The 23,591-nt window shown below is 44.4% G+C and overlaps 1 protein-coding gene across 1 annotated transcript in view; it reads left to right on the top strand.

Moving 5' to 3' along the window:
- The first annotated feature begins 374 nt into the window (after nt 1-374).
- Nucleotides 375-23,591, top strand: part of QSOX1 (quiescin sulfhydryl oxidase 1) — a 94,297-nt gene continuing 71,080 nt past the window's right edge. Inside the window, exon 1 of the mRNA XM_066625883.1 lies at nt 375-697. Within this exon, the coding sequence (XP_066481980.1) occupies nt 442-697 (256 nt within the window). The 5' untranslated portion in view covers nt 375-441. The remainder of the gene's footprint in view (nt 698-23,591) is intronic.

The following is a 23,591-nucleotide window of genomic DNA, read 5'->3' on the forward strand; positions in this document are numbered from 1 at the left end:
CTGCGCAGGGACCACATTCAGGCAGGCTCAGCGCGGGCCGGGAGGGCGTTGCTCCAGGCTCTCGCTGTCGCCCCTTCCCCACAGTCTCTGAGGCAGCAAGACTCACCACCCTTTCCCGGGAGTAAGCCCCACTGACTACAAGGGGACTTACTCCTGAGTAGACCGGGCCAGGCTTGGGCTCCGAGAGGCGGTGCCTGCCCGATGCCAACCCGTGCGCCGCGTGGGCGGGCGGGGAGCCCTCGCCGTCGCTCGCACGTGCGCTGCGCCAAAGGCCGCCCCGCCTGCGGGCCCGGGCAGGGAGGCGCCTGCCTTGTGCGCTCCGCCTCCGGCTCCTCCTGCGCGAGGCCGAGGCACTTCTTAGCCCGGCGCGCGGCGGCCAAGGCGCTTCTGGCTGCTGGGCGGCTTCCCTCCCCTTGGAGCTCCGCGGTGCTAGTGCTCGTCATGCTCAGGTGGCTCTCCCGGGCCCGGCCGCCCCCCGCGCGCCTCCTCCTCGCCTGCTGCCTGCTGCTCCTGCCCGGGGCGCGCAGCCTCGGCCTCTACTCGCCCAGCGACCCGCTGGTGCTGCTGCGGGCGGACACGCTGGAGCGCAGCGTCTTCAACTCCAGCAGCGCCTGGGTGGTCGAGTTCTACGCCTCCTGGTGCGGCCACTGCATCCACTTCGCCCCCACCTGGCGAGCGCTGGCCGGCGACATCCAGGGTAAGGGAGTCCCCAGCAGCCCCGGCCCAAGCCAGCCCGGGCTGAGAGCGTTTCCTTCCTCCCTTGGCTGGTGCCGCCTGACGCGGCTGCCGAGAGGGGAACCTCCGTGGGGTTTCCTCCCGCGCGGCGTGGGGAGCGCACAGTCGCCTGCGAGCGTCTGCCTGAGCTCCTTTCTTGCTGCCCACGCGCAGGACCTGCAGGGCTCCCTCCAGGCGTTGTCGCCCTGTGCCGGCCTCTGCCCCTCAAGGCGGCTTGTGATGGTCACCAGCCTTTCCCCTCGCCAGCCCCACTGGTCTGGATTTGGGGTGGAAGGTGCTGCTCGCACTACGCCCACCTCCTTTCCCGAGCTGGTGGCTGGACATCGTTATGAGAGTAGCACAGCCGCTTGTCTCAGTTTCGTCTTCCTGGTGTCGTGTCCCTTTCAGTGTAGCTGCGTCTCATGCTGGCAGTGGACACCTCTGCAGAATGTGGGTTGCCTGCTTTTTCCCCATAAAGGTGTTGTCTGACTGATGTGGCAATGGCCATTAGCTTAGTGGCTTGAACAGGAGATTGGGGGATTAATGCAGGGGGAGTCTGTTAGTGGCCAGCAGTGCCAACACAGAGGCAGCATGCCACTGAATACCTTCTGGCCTAACTGCAGAAGAGTTTATTCAAGCCAAGCAAGGCTTGAAGGCATCTGTTGAACCACTGTGGGAAGTAGGATGGTGGATGAGGTGGACCTTTGGTCTGATCCAGTAGGACTTTGGGATGATGATGTTTTTGCCAGCCCCTGCCAGGAAGGGTGCAGGTAATTCCTCTGCATTCCAGAACAATTCCCTTGTATGAGTTTTCCAGCAAAATCAGGTTTAGCACCAAACTACCAGTGGGCAGTTGTGAATGTAGCAGAGTGCATTAGCACAGTGGTAGTGAGTGTGTTTATGTAAATGAGGAATTTAAAGTGCTGCTTCAAACATGGTCAGAAATAGAGTTTTGATAACCTTCCACAGTTTGGCTTGATGCTTTAACCAAGTTTTAACTTGGTTTTAGAGAGCTAGGATGGTGTAGTGGTTCTGGAGTTAGACTTGGAAGAGCCAGGTTCAGATTCCTGCTCACCCATGAAACCTGTGTGACCTTGGGCCAGTCATTGGCTGTGTTATTTTTTTAGCTAGAAAAAATCCAGAAGTTACTTCCTGCATGCTGCTAGCATGCTTCCAGCATGGTTATTTTAAAAACAACAAAATTGTGTCCCCTCATTGAAATCAGTTGTATGGAGGTCACCATGTTTTCACAATACACTCCACATGCTATGGAGGCTGCCATGCTTCTGATAGGTGCCTGCTTCATTTTAATTGAAGAGGTGAAAGTAACATAAGGTTGGTAGTGGCCATCTTTTCTAGCTACAGACTTGCTTTGAGAAATTCTTTGTGGCTAGCACACTAGAACCTAAAAAAAGAACGTGATCTGAGCATGCTGGAACCTAAAAAAAAACTTCCTAGCACTAGAAGCTAAAAAAAAAAGCAGCCATTATATCTCACCTACCTCACAGGGGTGTAGTGAGAACAAAAGAAGTGGAGGAACTACATACAGGTGGATTTTTTATACCCGGATTTAACTCAACACGAATGGCCACTGCAAATGAGGAGTGTGCTGGTCCCTTTAAACTCACAGTTAAAAAAACTTTTCCTTACTGTTGTAAGACAGTCACGCTAGCGACAGGTATAACCTAATTATCCATGGATTTTTCACCCATGGAAAAATCCACAGATTTTTCTATGTCAGCATGATGAGAAGGGCCCTTTAAATGAAAGGAAAACAGTAGTTTATCATTAGCCTAGCAGCCAGCTGACAATCATTCTCTCTCCTTCCCTCCAAGGAAAGCAACCCCTCCCTTCCTACTCAGCATGTGAAAGAAAGATAATCACTTGGTGAAGAAAGAAAATCACTTGGCATTGGTGAAGGGAGGGGTCTTTGACTTGGAGTGAAGTCTTTCTGAGCACTGATTGATGGATTGTCCACCTAATAACTCTATCTTGCATCGCAAAGGTCAGCAAGGCTGATTTTAAATCACTAAGCAAAGGGTCATTGTTTTTTAAATGGATTTGCTTTAATGTGATTTTTGCCATCCAGGTGAGTTCTGGGAAAGGAACCCTAGCAAATAATGAGAATCTACCTGTACATCACTCTGTCCACTTGCATGTGAAAAATAAATGCCCAAAAGGCAGTTCCCTGCTCTGAGAAACTTATAAAGTTAATATGAGTTGGGAATGGGGAGAGGGAAGACAGTGGAGGAAAGGATAACAAAGAACTAATGAAGGCATGTACTTGGTAATTACCTAGTCTTTTAGATATCTCTTCTTTCCCTCCACCTATTGTCGTTCTTCTTTGTGTCACCCCCCCTTAATTCTTAAGATGCTTAAGAAAAGTATCTGCTTCTCTTGCTCTTCTCATGTGTTCATTATGCACAATTCACTGGGAGGTTTTACTGTCAATCCTCACAGTAGTGCTCTTGCTTAACTCTCTTCTCTTCCAGAGGCACATGAACAGTGGAACTTCTAGTGGGTTGTCACCATGAACTGGTTAAAGTTGAGATGTCAAGAGCAGCCATAGTCTTTAAAGTGTTTACCCACCTAGGTATACCGGACTTAAACAAAAAAGATCTAGAAAAAATAAAATATTTTTATTTAAAAATTAAAAAACCCTCAAACATATCTCCCTGTGTTTACTCATGCTTGCAAACTGCAGGAGCTGAACTCTTTGTAAGGTAATTAATAGCGACAGTATCTGATTTTTGAACAGCCTCAAGACTTGAGGCAATTATCTGATCCTTCCATCACCCTTTGGGGACCCACCCAAAATCAGGTCATGACCCACCAGTGGACCTCAACCCACAGTTTGGGAACCACTGTTTTAAAATATTTTAATATTTTGTAATGTCTGTAGGGTGGATTTTTGTTTATTCATTTACAATGTAAACTCTTTGGTGACTTTTAATGTTTAATACAAAGCACCAACTTGTTTTTCCTCCTTCCTCTTTTGAACTTTATTGTTTCCCCTTCCCTCTCTCCATGCTTATCTTATGGTTCTTATTTCCTCTGTAGTAGTGTTTTCACTTATTGCTGATTCATTCATTGCTTCTGACTCTGAAGATAACTGCTGAACTTCTTGCTGCATTATATTTGAAACTTTTTTGCCAAGTGATTTAAATCTTCTTTTTGGTCTGAACAACTGCCCAATTGAGCAGAGATGTACAGGTGTGGAAACAGCTTCTACATGCTTGTTCCCTTGGTGAATTAGGAAACCCATGTGAATGTATTTGCACATTCAGATATGTCTGAAACCTCTACTATGACTCTTGGTAGCAATGCACAATGTGACTAGGGGTGTGCATTTTTGTTCATATTGAAATACAGATGGAAATGTGCATCCTGAACTACTGTCTTGGGTTATGTATACTGTACTTGATTGTCTCTATTGGTACTGTGGTATCCAGTCATGTGCTGAATCTTTTATCCAGTCAAATCTTGTGTTCAAATTTTCCTTTCCAGTGAGTGGAAGGAACTCTCTAGGAAGTCGCCTTTTTCAAGTCACTGTTTTGACATCACTTTCTCCAGTTTTACTTTAGTGATAGTGATATAGGATCACTGTAAGGTTTGCTGAGATAATAGATGCAACATGCTCTAAAGTGCCACACAAATGCAAAGGATTATTGTAATTTTCTGTTTTTCATTCTCCAAAACTGCACCTATACCTGGCTTTCTGACAAAGCATTATCTATGTGACTTACAGCCCCATCCTATGGTTTCCCCTGCCATAGCATGCAGCTGTGCCAAAATGGCCTGTGCTATATGCTATGGGGGAGGGGGAGCAGATCAGGTTGCTTGGGAGAGGTAAGGGAAAATGTTTCCCCTTATTGTCCTGTAAATCTCCATATCACCAATGATTTCCTTTGGACCTGCATCAGCTCTTTAGGTGGTTCAAGTCTGAGGAGAGAGAGCTGGGGCGTGTTGGGAGGTGAGAAAGGGGATAGCATCCAGCGCAAGTCACCCACACTGAGTGCCATCCCCTCCTGCCTCCAATGTGCTACCCCCCAAGCCGTTCTGCCCCTGCCACTGACTCAACATTGTCAACAGACACTCCTTTGTTGGCCATCACATACTGGACCTCTGCACTTTCAGATCACCTTTTACAATGACCAGAGAGCATGTTCAGCCATCAGAATGCTAGTTCCAGTGGCGTAGCCCATCAATAGTATTGGAATATTTAAAGACTCTCTTCAGTATACAGTGCATTCTTTGAAACTCGAGTTTGTTTTACACAATCCTGAAGTCTGTTATCTGGAGAAAGACAGACATATGCTGGCTGACTATTCTAGGTTTAAGTATCCAGAGGCCCTGTTTTCTGATGGTGTCACCAAGGGATGTGGGGGTGTCTTCAGCATCAGTCCCAGAAAACATAATTTGTGCTTTTTAATGCTGTGATTGTTTGTTGGTTTCTTCTCTGCTGAGTCTGTCTTGCTGGCAGCTGAAAGATCCATAGATTTTATTTACTTGTCTCTGAAGGTCTTCCGGGTGTCTGTTAAGAATATTTTGTGCATGAATGACTTGGTGTGGCTTCTTGTTTGATTCCTTGCAGGTTAACAATTAAAGATGAATCTTGCCACCCACAATTTCTGTACTCCAGAACAAGGGAAGCCTGCTGGAGAATAAGATTTCTTGTTTTGGACTGTGGGAGACAGTGGATGCCACCCATGTGGCTGCATCTATACTAATGGCAGATAGTTGCATAAGACATACTGCTGTATGACTTAGGTTGGGTTTTCCCCAAAAGGTTATCACAGAAGGAGGATCACACATTTCTGTGGTATGTTAAAGTGATTAATTGCTATCGTAACATAGATATGTTAAAACACTCTCTTTGGAAATATGTGATGTGCTCTTGGTGGCAAGAGCAGTTATCAGCTATTCTAATCTGACACCTTGTGTAGATCAACAGCTGTTAAAATGTAGTGCTCACATTAAGATTGTGCTAGTACAATACTTCTAGTAGCTACCTGTTCTTCTTTGTTTGTTTTGGAAAATAGCACCAGTTTCATGTTGTCTAGGATATTGTTTGTTCTTGGGGCCAGTTTAGGATTCAGCAATGTCAAGTGGTACAGGGCTTTCCAGGGCTGCAAGTGAGGGCTTCTCATCTTTGAATACTTGCCCATCCCAATTAAAAATGACTCTGTACATACGACATATGGCAGGAGGAAGACTTCGGCCTGATTTGCTTCCTGATGTGCTGTTTATGGTGTGCAGCAAATTTTTTCGACGTTCTGGCCAGCAGCCTGAAATGATACAAACCAGGAAGAGCTTTCCCACTTGATCCTGCAGAATGCATATACCAGAGGTTCTCAAACTGTGGGTCACAACCCACTTGGTGGGTCGCGATAAGATGGTGGCCAGCATCTTGAAAAAGGGCAAAATGAAGTTGGTGGTGCCATTTTGAGAAAGGGCAAGTAGACCCAGGTGGAGCCATTTTGAGACAGGGCAAGTAGGCCCAGTCGGAGCCATTTTAAAAAAGGGCAAAGAGACCCTTGGGGAGCTATTTTAGTCTTCCAGGCACATAGTAAACAAACAGAAAGAGCTTGTACTTGCGCAGGGCAGGCAGCGTGCAACTTTTCCTCTGTGAGTGTGCTGCTGCCCAGACCCATTCAAAGGAGGGGAGAGGAGAGCATGCTTGGAGATTTTCAGGTGAGTGCTCCCTCATTCTTGGGGGCATGCAGGACCCCTCTGTTTGGCTCCCTTTAACCTTAGGCAGGTGAGAGGGGGAGTGGAAAAGCACCCTGAGTGGGGACCATGGGTGGCGGCAGAGGAGGCCTCAGTGCCCAAACTCCGTTGCCACGTTCTCAGCCAGGCAAGAGGAAGTGTGGAGAGGCCAGGACAAGCAAGCACTCCCAATATAGCTACCCCACTGTTTGGCTCCTTTTAGCAGCTGGGAGGAGAACAGTAGGACGTCCCTATCTTTCCAGCTGTGAGGGGGATGCTCCATGGCCCCGCCCCACACTTCTCTGATGCACACCATTAAAAGTAGTCAAACAGATATGATACATCTCTCCAAGTGCCTTGGTCATCTCTTCTGCACTGAACCTATGTATGAGAAGCTACGGACAGAGGGTTGGACTAGATGACCTTTTAGGTCATTCCATGATTTTGGTGATCATCAGGGTTGTGTGTGAAATGGGCTGAAAGTAAACACTGAGCATATGTCTGAGAAACTACAGATGGGGTGGTGGACTAGATGACCTCTTATGTCCCTTCCAGTTCCATGATTTTGGTTATCTTTAGGTTTGTATGTGAAATTAACTGAAAGTAAAGTCAGTGTATGTGGCAGAGAAGCATTTGGAATCTTCAGGGTAATTTGTGAAATGGGGTGCATTACTGATGATGGGAATGGTGGTGGCTGTCCTGGCAGCTGAGTGATTTCAAAGCCCACAAGGCTCACTCCTTGCTTGTATCTCTGGTTCAGTCTTCAGAGAATCACAGCACTGCCATGGTCTTTCACCAATTTTGCTTTATTGTTGCCAGCTGTTAGTTCTGGCATATGTTTAAAACTTCCTACATCTTGGTGGTGGTTTTACAGATATAGTTTGTTAGAATTTCATATTTATTCCTGGAAGCATTAAGATATTCAGTAGAAATGGATAATTGCTTTTTAAAGATAAACACCAGACCTTTTCAGAGCACAGAATCACATCATTAATTTTGCAGACTCAGGAGCCCTGACTTCCACATTACCATATGCCCACCCAAACACTGTTTCACCTGCTGGCACCCTTGTCTCCAAAGCACCATGACCCAGGTTAGTTCCAGGGAGTGAGTAATAAGATTTAAGGACCTTTCCTTTTGGATAATATCACAAAACTACATTAAATGATGTTCCCAACTTAACACAATGGGCAGTAAGAAGGGCTTACTTCTGGTATGGTACAATGGTAGCGGGGGGGGGGGAGAATTGGAAGAAGCCTCTGAGCTGGAATATTTTCTCTTGTCATTTACAGTTTGAGTTCCTAGGTAAGAACAGTGATGTCACTTCCTGCTTGATCTCACTTCCTGCTTGATGTCACTTCCAGGTTGATGACATCACTTCTGGTGGGTCCCGGACAGATTGTCATTCTCAGAAGTGGGTCCCAGGCTGAAAAGGGTGAGAACCACTGGCATATACTATCCAGTGTGGAAGTTTCTAGAAGGAGCATGTTCCTTTTGGAGCTGTCCCTCACCCTATGTGAGGTATATGTGTGTGTGTATAGTATTTAGGCCACAAAGAGTTGGCTGCAGTGGGGGTCTGTGTTCCTCCACTTACGTCTGGTTGATGCTGGGAGCCAGTGGGGGGGCCTCAGTATTTTCATACCTTCTGCTGAGGACCTTTTCACACAGTAGTTGTCCCCCATCTGTGCACAGAACATGTGTGAACCAAGGCCTAACTGCATGCATACAGACCAGGATCTTCTGGCACCTGAGGCCATCACAACCCTTGCTCATCATTGCTCCTTACCAGTGATGCTGTTCCTCATTCTGCTTCCTGAATTTGAAAAGAAAGAGGAGAATGAAGTGGAAGATGTGTGGTGAAGATGAGAATAGTGGTGTAGAGCGTTGGAACTACTTCAGTCAGCTTCATAGACTTCCTGCATGTATACATTTGAACCCAATTACTCTAGGTCTGTGGGTTCTGTTTGCATTGGCTGAACTGGACTGGCAGATTGCTTGGGTCGTACAGTAATGTTCTGTACATGATAGCGGATAATGAGTGCAGGCAGTACTGCTTCTCATTACACTGCTTCCTTCAATGCTGATTTATTACAGTGCTCTTTGTCCCAGCGTGATTGACAGCTATTCAAGCTAATGGGAGCAGTTCATTCTGGGCCAATCAGTTCCCGTTTCTTGCCTATTCTATAAACAATGTATTCTAATGCAGTGTTTCATGCAGCACTCAACCTTCCCGAACAGATCCCCTGCCCTATGAGAGGAAGTACTGTAGTGAGCTCGATCGCTTCCGCTGTTCTGACAATGGCTGAAAATGTTTCTGATCTGTTTAATTCCTTGTAGTCATGCAGTTTTGATACTGGCTGCTGGTGCTGCATATTGTTTGTTATTTACTTTTTTAAAATTTTGTGTAATATGGTGTTATTTGCCTTGAACACCTCTGTTGTGGGAGGGAAAAGGTGTGCTACAAATATTATAAATAGAGCCAAGCCTAGCATCTGGCACAGCGAAGCAGTAGATTTGAGGCTATGTTATAGTACAACTTTGTTGTACTGTATTTTTACTGGAGAGAGAAACATTATTTAGGTGTTCTACAAAGATGGAAAAAGTTTCTTGAAATGGTGACTTGTTCTGATATCCCACTGTATATACTTTACATGCTTGGAGCTTACATGAACATATCTGGTGTCTTCCTCTACCTGTGAGGAAGATCTGCATGTTCCTGAACCTGTGATGAGAGCAAAGTCATTTGTCCTGATCTTTGCTCAGAGTTGGGTAGGAACCATCTGAACCTCCAAAATTCACAATGCAATCAATGTTTGCAAATCCTTTATCCAGAATAACTTTTGAAATCCCTGTTTGTTTTTACAGGTTTGTAATGTAGCCCCTTCACTGATTTTATTTGTTTTTTTAATTCTATCTGTCAGCATTTTTATTACATTCTTTAGATCTCTCACAAAGATTTCTTAGAATTTTTCTGAACGTATTGCATCCTGGCTGTTTAGGATGCGAAATGAGTCCGAACGTATTTTTCGCTCCATAAGACGCACTTCCCCCCCCCAAATTGGGGGGAAAAGTGTGTGCGTCTTATGGAGCGAATACTGGGGGCAAGGTCCGCACCGGGGGCAAGGTCCTCATTTGCACAGGCGCCACAGGGGGAGGGCAGGTGGAGAACAAAGGGGACAAGGTCCGCACTGGGGGCAAGGTCCTCATTTGCACAGGCGCTACAGGGAGAGAGCAGGCGGAGAACAAAGGGGGCAAGGTCCTCACTTGCACAGGCGCCACAGGGGGAGGGCAGGCTTACTTTAAAAGTAAGTTTTCCTCCTCTAAAAACTAGGTGCGTCTTATGGAGCGAAAAATACGGTACTTCATGCCAGTTGGGGTTCCATTGATCTAGTTTAAGAAGAGCTGACATACCCTTGTGCCTATTAAGTAATGATGGTATACTTCTTTCTAGAGCAGAATTGCCGGCTCTCAGGAGATAATGCCATTGTTTCTGGGCTTATTCACTCTTAAGAACATAAGAACAGCCCCACTGGATCAGGCCATAGGCCCATCTAGTCCAGCTTCCTATATCTCACAGCGGGCCACCAAATGCCCCAGGGAGCACACCAGATAACAAGAGACCTCATCCTGGTGGCCTCCCTTGCATCTGGCATTCTGACATAGCCCATTTCTAAAATCAGGAGGTTGCACATGCACATCATGGGTTGTAACCCGTAATGGATTTTTCCTCCAGAAACTTGTCCAATCCCCTTTTAAAGGCGTCCAGGCCAGACGCCATCACCACATCCTGTGGCAAGGAGTTCCACAGACCGACCACAAGCTGAGTAAAGAAATATTTTCTTTTGTCTGTTTCACTCTCCCAACACTCAATTTTAGTGGATGTCCTCTGGTTCTGGTGTTAAGTGAGAGTGTAAAGAGCATCTCTCTATCCACTCTGTCCATCTCGTGCATAATTTCATATGTCTGAATCATGTCCCCCCCTCAGGCGCCTCTTTTCTAGACTGAAGAGGCCCAAACGCTGTAGCTTTTCCTCATCAGGAAGGTGCCCCAGCCCAGTAATCATCTTAGTCGCTCTCTTTTGACCAGAACTGCGCACAATACTCCAGGTGTGGCCTTACCATTGATTTATACAACGGCATTATAATATTAGCCGTTTTGTTCTTAATACCTTTTCGAATGATCCCAAGCATAGAATTGGCCTTCTTAACTGTCGATATTGAGTCAACACTTTCATCGACCTGTACACCACCACCCCAAGATCTCTCTCCTGATCTGTCACAGACAGCTCAGAACCCATCAGCCTATATGTAAAGTTTTGATTTTTTGCCCCAATGTGCATGACCTTACGCTTACTGGCATTGAAGCGCATCTGCTATTTTGCTGCCCATTCTGCCAGTCTGGAGAGATCCTTCTGGAGCTCCACACAATAACTGGTCTTCACCACTTGGAAAAGTTTGGTGTTGTCTGCAAACTTTGCCACCTCACTGCTCATCCCTGTCTCCAGGTCATTTATGAAGAGGTTGAAAAGCACCAGTCCCAGGACAGATCCTGACTCTTCTGGATTTGACTCTTAGATCTGAGGCACATTCAGATCAATGACTTGTGCAGGAATACTGGTGGTTGGCACCTACGAGAGTAGGTCATTTTTATTATTCCATGTTTTTAAAAGTAAACATTTTCTAGGTGTGTCTCCAAATACAGTAATACTTCCCATAACCTGCTTCCTTACTGCTGATTTTGTTACTGTGCTCTTTGTCCCTGTGAGATTGACTGCTGTTCTAGCCAAAGGGAGCAGTGTGTTATAGACTGATCAGCTCCCATTTCCTGATAATTAGATGAAGGCATTCCATAACACTGTTTTGTGCAGTGTTCGACTTTCTGGGATGGATCCAAATGTTGTACGAGATACTGCTGTAATTCAGAAAATGAATGGGCTGCCGCTATCAGATATACTGACAGAAAGCCATGGGCCCAAGCACTAGAAAACGTGATGCAATGAATATGTTGGTTTTTAAGTTGCTACAAGACTTCTTGTTGCTTTTCCAGAGTTCGCTCCAGAATTCTATTTAAGCTGAAAATCTAGATGCAGGTGCACAATGACATTTGTCAATTCACTTGAATTGAAAAACTTCACCACGTAGTCAATGGCCAGTACAGTCTCACAAATGAGGACAGACAGTGCTTTGCCAGCTGCCTTGTTAGCTAAAGCAGCAGTAACAGCAGTGCCATTGCATTCCTTTCCCCCTCCCCAACTTCTCTGTTTACCTTGTCTTGCTGCAGCTTCTGTATCAGCTCTGCCTTTAGGTCTATTTGTGCTTTGGACCTGGAGCCGTCAGCAACCGAGCATAGCGCTCCTGCTCCCACCACATTGTCTTCTGGCTGTGAAGCCTTGTTTTGAACAAGACTGAGCTGATATAAATCAGTTACTTATTTCCACTTAAGTGGAAAGTTTTGTTCAATTCATTAATTTTAATTAATTCCATTTGTACCTCAGAGTTAAGTGAGCAAAATGACTTTTTCTGAATGGGTACATCAGGTAAAACATGAACCATTAATGCGGTGAATGTTTTCTCAGTCAATATATCTTTTTATAAGATTGCATGAGAACGTACCTTTTTTATTGCCGTAGTTATATGGCTTACTATTCTCTGCTTAATTTTAAAACTACAGGAGTGATTTAGGCAGAAACTGCCAGCAATAGGATAATTAAATTTTTTTTTTTAAAGAAGGTATCAGATACGTCGTCTCTTGAATATTGATAGCACCCATAATGGGTCCTCGGGTCAGTCTACAACTATAAAAACAACAAATCTATAAAATACATTTCACTACCCAATTTAGGGATGGAATTTTCCCCAAACATATAATGTAGACAATGTGGCCAATAACAGAATAACAAAAGGCCTGGCATCTGTTGGTACCCTAAAACATGCCTCCCTTTACAGTACTTTGAATGCTGAGATAAGCAAGATTCATTTATGTGTTTGAATCTCACTTCTGATGACTGCCTGCCTGCCTGTCTCTCATCCGTCCAGTTTTTGAGCAAGGCTCAGTTTTCACCACTTTCTAAAAGAAAACAAGCAGGAAGGCCCTGGGCCTTGCTTGAGCCATGTTTGGAGATGTCTGTCTTGCAAACTTCTTCTCTTTGCTTGTGGCACACACTGGGATCTGGATTGTAAGACTTGGTCTACCTGACCAGTCCACAGCTTATCACTTCTTGGGCTAAGGAGTGTTCTTACTCAGCAGTTACAAGCTTTGTAGAAATAAATCAATAAGATTTTAAAGAGTTTACCAACGTAACTAACTACTTCCATAAGGCTGCATCCATGTCTCTTTTGGATTTTTGATTGGTCTGCTTGGCTTCCATCCATACGCTGTTAAGTTAAATAACTTAAGTTATTTAACAAATAACCTTGCCTCGCCCTGATTGGATGGGAAGTTTGGCTGGAGTTTCACTCCTGTTTGGACATAACATGATGAGGTAAAGAAGCTGCACAGGTCAAAACTTGCATATGCTCTTTTTCCTAGGAAGCCCCACGGAATAGCTAAAGCAGCAGTAACAGCAGTGCCATTGCATTCCTCTCCCCCTCCCCAACTTTTCTGTTCACCTTGTCTTGCTGCACCTTGTCTTGCTTTCAGCTCTGTCTTTAGGTGTGTATTGGTGCTTGAACCTGGAGCCGTCAGCACCGAGCATAGCACTCCTGCTCCCACCACATTCTCTTCTGGCCATGAAGCCTTGTTTTGAACAAGACTGAGCTGATATATATATCAGTTACTTATCTCTAAGTGGAAAGTTTTGTTCAATTCATTAATTTTAATTAATTCCATTTGTACCTCAGAGTTAAGTGAGCAAAATGACTTTTTCTGAATGGGTACATCAGGTAAAACATGTACCATTAATGTGGTGATTGTTTTCTCAGTCAAGACTATCTTTTTATGAGATTGCTTGAGAACCACGTACCTTTTTTATTGCTGTAGTTCAGGGGTATCCAAAGTTTTTGGCAGGAGGGCCACATTGTCTCTCTGACACTGTGTCGGGGGGGCAGGGGGAAAAATTAATTTACATTTAAAATTTTAATAAATCCGAATAAGTTTACATAGTTAACCGTAGTTATATGGCTTAACCGTAGTTATATGGCTTACTATTCTCTGCTTAATTTTTTCTTTTTTAGTATCCTATTGCTGGCAGTTTTTACCTAAATCACTCCTGTAGTTTTATAAGTTTTTTATGAAATTCTCTCAACACTTTTGTTTCCTTTTGTTCTTGCAACAGGCCTTTGAACTGGTAGCTCAGCTGTTACCATTTTAGCCTGTACTTTAATGTACACTTCTAGTGTTTTTCTAAAATGGCAATTTATACAAAATATACAGCTGGGACCTTGATATTCTCAGGGGTTAAGTTCCTCCCCCCCCTCCCAGTTACTGAGCCCATGGATAACGAAATCCATGGGAGATCTCTTAAAGGATCTTCGGACTCTACTGCAACTGTGCGTCCTGAAGTATTCTGAGGCCTCTGAGACACACTTCAGGTTTTTCATTAAAAAAAACCTCTGTGTACCTCAGAACACCTCCTAGACATAACCAGAAGGCACCTTTGGTCACATTTGGGAGATTCTGTGAGGCCCTGCAGCTGCAGGTTTGGAATCCACAGGTTCCGAACCCACAGATGAGGTGGGCTGACTGTAATGTAGACAACACTTTCAAGATGGTAACAGCCAGGGCTTTTTCTAATGGAACGCACCGGAACGGTGTTCCTGCACCTTTTTTTTTTTTTAAACAAAAAAGGACTGAGCACAGTTAATATATATAAAGCAAAACTTTGACTCAGAAATTTCAAGCCTGATACAACTGAGCAGAGCAGCAGCCTTTGGAAACCCACAAGCAGGAGGTTGGGTGTAGTGGAGCTAAAGGGTCGGGCTTGACTTTGAGGACAGCCCTCACTAATCGATTGCGGAGCTCTTGCTAGACCTCTCCCAACCGGGCAGGGCGAACTCTCAGTTACATGGGAGCAGCGGGGTTGCTTCGGGGGCAGCAGGTAGGCTGCGGGTTTCTGCCATTCAGATCATCAGCTCTGGCTCTTGCGATGGCTCAGCTTCAGGCACGCTTCTTCCCCGATGACATGAGGTACGTGTGGGAAGGAGCCTGGCTGGGGCTGCAGTGCTAGCCACTTACACGGGAGTAAGCCCTGTTGGCTCTAATGGGGCTTACTGCTGAGTAGACATGCCTAGGATGGTGCTCTGAGACTGTAAGCCTGTCCACACTTTCCTGGGAGGAAGCCCCACTGGCTCTAACGGGGCTTACTCCTGACTAGGCATGCAAAGGATGGGACTCTGGCTTCGTGGAACTAAAACTGAGCCACAAATTCAATTCAGTTCCAATGGAACTGCGAGATTCTTTTGCACCATCACTTCACACTTCCCTGGAGGTGAATCTTTTGAACACAGATTTATTTCTGAGTAAACATGCAGAAAACTGTACTGTTAATCACTTTTTTCCCCTATAACATTTTCTTTGTATCCCCCTGTGCATCTGTTTGCTAAATGCAGACACTTTATGCATCTGATAAAATGGGCTTTGGAGCCCAATCCCATGCATGTCCACTCAGAAGTAGATCTCATTATAGTCAATGGGACTTGCTCCCAGGAAAGTATGGATAGGATTGCAGCCTTACAACCCTATCGTATGCTTGGGGGAGGGGGGGAACCACAAAAGATGGGTTAATGAATTGATTAAGTTATGAAGTTATGAACCAAAAATCATGTGGTCACACACCCTCTATTGGTTCAAGATGAGTTGTAAAATAGATTATATTCCGGTATTATAAAATTCCGGTAATTAATTTAATAAATAAATAAAATAAAATAAAAGATTAACAAGTTGTGAGTTCCTGCACCCCTTTTTTTTATTTTACAAAAAAAGGACTGGTAACAGCTATGAATCCTGTAAGTTCCACCAACTTGGAACATGTGTATGCATACTAATTCTGTACATGTAATACTGTCTCACATAAGCTCATTTGTATCGCTGGTCTCATTATGATCTCAGTGAATGCCGTCTCTCTCCAGGAATTTAGGGAAGACTAGTTGGAGTAGGCCAAAAGCAATGGTCAAACTTCCCTGTCTTTTAGTTGTCTGTTGGAATTATTTCTGCCCAGGAATAAGTTTCCTTTATGGGTGTTGTCAATATTCAAGAGATGACGTATCTGATACCTTCTTTTAAAATACCTTCTCAATACCTGCTAAAAAACTTTCCTTTAGAATTGGAAAGTAGAAACTTTCCCGGTAGCATTAAGATGAAATACGTAAACCTTTTCGAGAAAGGAATATGGTTCATCATTGCCTGTGATGTACACTCATCCCACTATTTAATCAAACAGGTTTTTCTGGCTTTTTTTAGCTCTTCAGAATCCTACGAGTATTTGACATTAGACAATAGCAGGACAAAATAAATGAGTGTACATACTGGGTAACTATGGCCCTGTCACCACCTTCAGCTTTCTTCATTCTCCATTTATCATTTAGCAATTATCATTCTCCAACCAGAGAGAGCCTAGAAGATCAAGATTTACATTCATGCAAATAGAGAACCTTCCCGTCAGCAGCAGCAATGTGATTAGGACCTATTCAGATCCACTCCCAGTCAGAAGCTGTTACTGAGAATGGAAAGCGGTGGGTGGGTGAATGAATGAATTCCTATACTTCATGAACAACTCTTGCACAGACATGTGCACTTAGTCATCACATTCTATAAATGAGTGCATGGGCAGATGAATGACAATGCAGGCTCAAGATAACATGGACCAGTTTAGGCAATGCTTACCCCATCCATCTGGCACAGTGTGGTATAGGACGTGCATACAGCAATACCTTGACATTCAGCTACGCTTTGCTCTTCCAGAAATTTTCAGTTAAACACATTTCAGATTTTGTCCATGTTCTTTCCAATTTATCCAATCTTCTGCAACATTCACTGAGATTCTTATGTTTTACATTTATTTCTGTTTAGGTTTCATATACATTCACATGTGTTAGATATTTATGTTTTTCGCCAGCCAAAATGAATTTTCAAGCTAAATAAGGCTATGCTTTGACATTCATCCATTTTTGACTTTCACCCTTGCTCTAGTCTCTAATCAAAGTGCAGAGTATTGCTGTACTTATAATGTGTGCATGTCCTGGCTTCTCCCTTTGCATCTGGGGGGTTTGGGGGCATTTTCTTTAATTGTATAGGGGAACAGATGGTTTGTCTGAACTGCCCCTCTATGTGTGCCGATAACATTTATCAGCATGTGTAATAAAATGCTCTGAATTCCCTTGAACAGGGTGTTTGCACTTCATGAATCTTCTTTACTCCATGAAGCCATTTTGGGGCTGAAAATACCTTCAAAATAAGCCCTACAAATGATAGTGGAGATGAAACTAGAGACAAAATTTGGCAACATTTTGGACAATATTTTGTCCCTTTTCATGCATTTTCAGCAGAGTGCATACACCTCACAGTGTTTCTGGCCTGCTGATGGTTTTGTTTTATTTATTATTAATTTATTGGATTTGTATTCTGCCTTTCTCCCCAAAGGGCACCCAAGGTGGCTTTTTTTAACTTAATTGCATGGGGTGGGTTCATCTGAACTGCCTCCAACAATTAAACAAGCATGAAACAAGACCCCTGGTATTCTAGGAAGTGGTCACTCACCCCTCAAATGCATGAAGAGGGATCAGTGGAAAAAAGTATAGTCTGAACCAGCTGCATGTGTTTACATAAATTCTCTCTCACCCCTACACACCCCTCTGTCAGAAGGAATTATAGTGGAAGGATATGCTTTGTGTTTTTAACTTCTGGGTAATTAGATTTAGTAGGTTTTCTATTTTTGTTTTATTATTTTCAGCTTTCCCTGAGAGGGAATGTGTTTAAAACTTGGTGAGCAATTTGGAAATTGGCCAGATAATAAATGCCACCAATGACTTTGGATATTTTCATCATTCCATGGTGGAACAGGTGACCCAGGACCATCCATGGCTGAATGGAACAGTGTGTCCCTCATGACAAATTATCTCCAGAAATGCTTAGGTAATCCTTTTACTAATTGATTGCCACAATTAGTGATGCCTGAATCACTTTGCAAGCTATGGAAGTATGGCTACCTCTGAAGTGGAGTGTGGCAGCTATTCAAAAACAGCACCAAGCAGGAAGTGAAGAATGCTTCATCCTTTTGAAGCTTTAATGAGGGAATTTTAGGTATTCTGGCTTGACTCCAGGTTGGAATGAATGAGCAATGCATTTGATTTCCTGGAAGTGATCCTGGGTTTGTCTCTGCTTAAAGATGGCACCCATCACTGCACTTTAGCAGTAGAACATAGTGTCTGGCATCAGAACTAATTTTGAACCTCATAGTGGCTTTGGCTTCATTTGGGTTTCTTTCTAATGTGACTTTACTTTGGTTGGAATGCTTCTTTGCTTTACAGGACTCTCCCATGTTGCCTCTTCTGAATAATGATCAAACCTTAAAAGTACTCTGAGGAAAGGCCCGTGGTTTCTGCTACTTTCTACAAGCTTTCCAAGTTGGTCCTGTTATTCACCATAAAGAACCTAGTCTGTCCTTCTAAGAGTCCAATTGTATGGGCCTCAATGCTGCCTGTACACTTGCGCTGCCAGTGCTGGGTGTCACAAACATGCCATGAGGCATGTTTGCAGCACCTGTAGAATAAGCAGCACTGGTGGGATGCCTGTGCTGCCCCAGAAGCTGCAGGCGGAAAGGTGAGTGCTGGGGAATGCGAGAGGGAGGGAGATCAGAACGGGGGTGGGTGGGATTGACCTGGGAGGGGGTGGGACTGGTGGAGGCCTCCTCTGCCGGATCCTACGTGCCCTATGTTGGCTTGGTAGCTTGACATGGGGCTTCTCAAGACTGCACCAGCGATTTAGTTGGCACAGACTCGAGAATCTCCATTGGGGGGCTGGATCTTTACTCGGTAAGTGGACAAATGTCCCCTTCCCCCCAAGGAGACCTCCGGTGGCTTTCCAGTGCCACAGGATACAGTAGTGGCCATTTTGTCACTGCTGTAACCTGCTGCTCCCAGAAGGATTGGACTGCCCAATCCCTTGGAAGGGGGGTTCTTTATGAGCAACTTGCTCATAAGACTGAGAAAAATTGGTCAAGGTTATCACTTGAATTTTTGGTAGGGTTCTTCCTGGAACTCTGCATTCCATGGAGAGACTAGAAAACTGCTGCCTGAGTTGAACTTCAGGTGAATGTTGTTGAGTGTTCCTGTGAGCATGAGGAAGGAAGTTCACTTTGATGCTTGACTGTGGAACTTACTGCTGTGGCACTTTGTCAAAGCTGTAATGACACTGTGTCCCATTCGGCAAAAATTATGAACTCTAGTGGGTTGACACTTTCTGTATCCAGGATGAGCAGGTGTGTCTTTTGGTGTATTTGACCTAAAGGATAGAATCTGGGATGGAACGCTTACCCCACCCCAGTATGTTGAATCATTTGAAATGCATAGTTCAGATGCTTCAGAACTCACAACCGCATCAGCAGTATATTGTTAATTTGACTGGTGCTGCTCATTTGCGATTAGCAAACTGCACGGGTGGACAGAAGCTGGGAACTTATCCACTAGCCACTTTCTGGGGCATGGGGCTGGCTGGCTGTTGGGCTTCTTGAAAAGAGCTGCTAAGCTTGATCTGATCCAGGAAAGCTGACTTTCAGCAAGAGCATATTATTATCAGGATCATGTACCACAAATCAGGTGAGCCTTAACCATTAAAGAGATCCTGATTATACCTGCCCTTGCTCTGTAAATGTTAAACCACTCCAGTTGACTATAGGGATTATAGTAACATGCAAAACTACTGTATAGCCCACGCAAGACAGTTTGAAGACAGTTGATTTAGAATAACCTGCAATCATCATACAACCTTTTTGAGCAATAAAGTCTGCAATCCTAACCACACTTTCCCCATTGAACAAAATAGAACTTACTTCTGAGTAGACCTGGTTAGGATTTTGCCCAAAATCATTGTTGTCAAAGGGCCTCCTATTTCATTACTATTTTATTTTTTATTCATCCTACTAGAGCAGGGTTTCTTAACCAGGGGTATCATACGCCTTGGGGGTATGGGTCTCGGGGCACAATCCTAACCCTTTATGTCAGTGCTTTCCAGCACTGACATAAGGGCGATGCAGCTCTGAAGTAGGGGAACAAACATTCCCTTACTTTGAGGAGGCCTCTGTGAGTGATGCCCAACTGCAGGATGGCAGGTCCCGTTGGCACCACTATGCCAGTGCTGGAAAGCACTGACATAACGGGTTAGGATTGCGCCTCATTCTCTCAACTATTAGAAGAAATGTTGTTGGATTAGGCCATCGCCATTATCAATATGGATTAAGGGGTTCTGTTCCTGGCTATCCATATGTATAGTAAAACCAAGCTATTGACTTCTTTTTGAAGTCATACTGGTACCTAATAGGATTGGTGGTGGTGATGATGTTGACATTCTGGCGAAGGGGTTATAGTGGGCAATCTCGGGTGGGGGGTGTCTGTAACTGTAGGAAGGTTAAGAACCCCTGTACTTCAGTATTTGCCTAGTGTTTGTCCAAGACCAGAATATTGCCCAAAGAACATCAGGGCAAGTTCATTCATCTGAAGTTGGCAATGTGGTGTTATTCATGGTGGCTGGGTTGGCCATTCCCCTGGATGTGTCTGCCTTTTGGCTGCATTTTTTGGCCACATTTGACCCTACAGAGCCTCATTTCTTCACACCTTTATTTTAGCCAATATGCATGTTCTTTGCTTCAAGGCAGGCCCTAATCTTTACCTTGAGAAATGCATGCCTTTAGTATTCCCAGATAAAGAAGGAATTTCATTAATCAGTCATTTTGGAGCTATGATGAATTCCTTGACAATTACAGTTTTGGAGTGATGAGATAAACATCTAATAAAGTCTGCAACATTTGCTCAATTGAAGAAGTGCCCCTGATTAATCAGGCAGCAATTAAAAAAATAATTTATTAGAGAAAAGTGCTTCAAAAAATTTCTGTCACAATTTTAATAGATCCCTTTTTCTCTCTCACGTACAAGGAAATGACTATCCTAAAGTGCTGTCTCCTTGTCTGCTTTTTTCAGCTTGGGGTGCAGATAGGATGGTTGATCTAGCGGGCTCTTTGGAAATGTATTAGAGAAGGTGATTCATGTTAGATATGCTTCCAGGCCCTGTTTGTTAAAATCTAATCCATTGTGAGGCATTTCTTTAAAGCTCTGTTATTTTGCAATTCCTTTTAGTTTCCATGGGTTTTTTTGTGGGAATCCTCACTGTTGTATTGAGTCTCTTATTTAAGAATTAATTTGATGGAGGTGGCAGATCCGAGCGATAGTACTTGCATTTGTTTTGTAATATTATCTTCTGAAATGTTACTATCAGGTGTAGAAATGTTTAAATGACTTGCAACCCAATCCTAACGTGCTATATCCAGTGTAGGTTAGGAAGTGGCTGGAGGTCACCTTGGGGTAAGCGGTTTTTTTGTCCTTACCCCAGGTCGAGCCCCAGCCATGACCTATGGAGCTACTTGGATCTGCGACAGCAATTTTAATGGCACAAATCTGAACAGACCATATAACACTGTCAGGCCTGGGAATGGGGGCTAGAATTTGGTGCACACTGCCACAGCCGATCCCCCCCTCCTGGCCCAAATTAACCCCTCCTCACCTCTGTTTTGCCCTCCTGCCACCCTCTCTCATCCCCCTCACCGGCCTGCCCAGGCCAGTGCAATACCCCATCTGAGTGGCGTGGAGGCTGGATCTGTCCTCTGTGAGGTATTACGGGCCTACGTGCTGGCACAATTGCCTTCTGTTTCTCCCTATGACAAGTTTGTGGCACTCAGGAGGCAGCACAGGGTGCCTACACTCAAGTGGCATTCTGAATTGTGCCCTAAATGTGATGAGTGGGAATCCTGCCTTTTCCTCCTCCGTTGATGTGTGCCCCACATGCAATTTAGAAAAGTGCATGTCTCTGGCAGAAGAAGGAAATAACATTGATAGACACAACTAGTAGTTTCATTTATTGTAGGAATTTTCCTGTCTTGATGTTTTTCTTTCACCGGAATGTCAACAAAACAGATTTGGGTTCCCATGTAACTTCCCTTCTAAGAGCTCCTCATTCTTTGCTTGTGTCCTAACCAGCCCAATCCAATCCTAACTAAATCTTTGCATGGCTATTCAGTGGTGCAGGCATGGGCTACACTGCATCCCACAAAGGATCTCCTAGAGGTCTAGAAGTCTCCTCAGAGTAAGGGGACATTTGTCCCCTTGTCCCAAGGTAAGCACCGGCAACAGCAACTGGTCAGCTAGGACCTGCGCCAGCAATATTGCTTTCTCACATCCATGTTAATCTGTGCAGGTGGATTAGGATTGGAAAGGGGGTCAAAATTCAGCATGCACCACCAACCCTGACCCTGTCTCCTTCCTAAGGCCTTCCTAAGGATCTGTCCACCCCACCACCTCCCCCTGCTGTCCTCCCCATCTGCCCCCATTCCACTCCCTGTGCTAGGCTTACCTGCTCTGGCAGGCCTCTGTTGCTCTGCCAGTATGCACAGAACCTGGCCTTCCTGCACTTCTACTTTACAGTACAAGTGCTTTACAGTGCTTTTACAGCAGAGGAATGCAACAGTCTGGCGCAGGCCTTGGATGGGATTGGGCCATTAGTCCTGTTCATCTGAGCTGGATTTTCTTGTTAGGGCATTTTTTTCTTCTTGGTTCCATTTCAGCTCTGGCAGCAGTGATAGTGTGGTCTTTTCTGGGGGTGGGTTTGTGTTGAAAAAGATTCCATTGGAGAATTCCTTCACCATTCAGTAATGGCACATAAATAGGCGTTGGAAATGGTCCACTAACTAATCTAACTCTTGCAAATGCTGACTTTTAAAGAAAAATAAGTGGAACCATATGGGGGGGGGGGGAGAGAGATGAACCTGCCAAGTTTCTTCTGTGTGCATTTCATGAGAAAATTAAAAAAAAAAAATGACTTTTACATGGAGAGCTTATTCAAAGAGAGCCTGGCAATGGCTGCCAAGTATTGGGGCCAGACTGTGGCTGGGGGTAGCCGTGTCCGATCTCAGACGTAGAGTGTATATTTTCCAACCCGGAATCTCTGAGGTTGGCTGGGACTGGAGGTTTGAACCAGCACCAAGTGGAGTTATTGCTATGAGTGGCAAGAGCAAAGGGTCAGGCTTCTAGTATTTTTATGAAGCTTGGCCACTCCAAAAGTTTCAAGCTGCCAATTTCTTTCTGTACTTGAAGAGAGCTCTGGAGTCCCAGCACATACACTTCCAGGTAGCTAAGTTGGCTGGATCTAAGCCATGAGGTACCAAGTTCCTGACACCAAGGAAGAGTTATGTTTTTTTTTTCTCACCCTTCTCTCCTGCTAAATGTTTTTCTTTTCTGCCTCAGTTACTTATATAAGTGATTCCCAAACATTTTTGACTAGTGGCTCTCTTGACCTACTAGGACATTGGCAGTGGCTCCCCATTAGGTCTACAATCCTATACATTGTCTAGGGAGGTGGGAATTTCATGAAGAGTCATTGGCTCCCCTGGCAGTTTCTGAGGCTCCCCAGGGAACCACAGCTCACAGTTTGAAGAACATTGCTTTATATTGCTTGTGTTCAAGTTCTTACTGAGAATGGTGGAAGTTCTTACTATTAACCACTTGGTAAATAGTCACCTATATTATGTCAGATGAAGAGGGAATTGTTATCACTCCATACTTCATTCTAATCCATTATAATAACAGCTTGGTAAAATGCTCAACATTACAACAGTGTGCATGTAACTCTTGATGAAGTACCATTTAGCTGTTGATTATCTGTATGATATGTTTAAGAGAATAGTTAGTCCAAGTTTCTGATCATGAGGGAAAAGATTTTTCAGGTGGGGGATATGGCTTGCCAGTGCCTCCTGCTATCTGGGATTCCACACCACCAGTTGATTGTCTTTGAAAATATTCACATGTGCCCAAAGTATGAGAACTGCTGGTCTACATGGTTACTTATAGTATGATAAAATAAAAGTGAATGCAGAGTTTAAGAATCATTATATAAGACATACACTATGGAAGATATGGAATAAATATAAAAATAGGTTTTATACAAAGATACCATTACAGATTTCCCCACAT

This window comes from Tiliqua scincoides, chromosome 4 (assembly GCF_035046505.1).
Source record: "Tiliqua scincoides isolate rTilSci1 chromosome 4, rTilSci1.hap2, whole genome shotgun sequence".
Lineage (NCBI taxonomy): Eukaryota > Metazoa > Chordata > Lepidosauria > Squamata > Scincidae > Tiliqua > Tiliqua scincoides.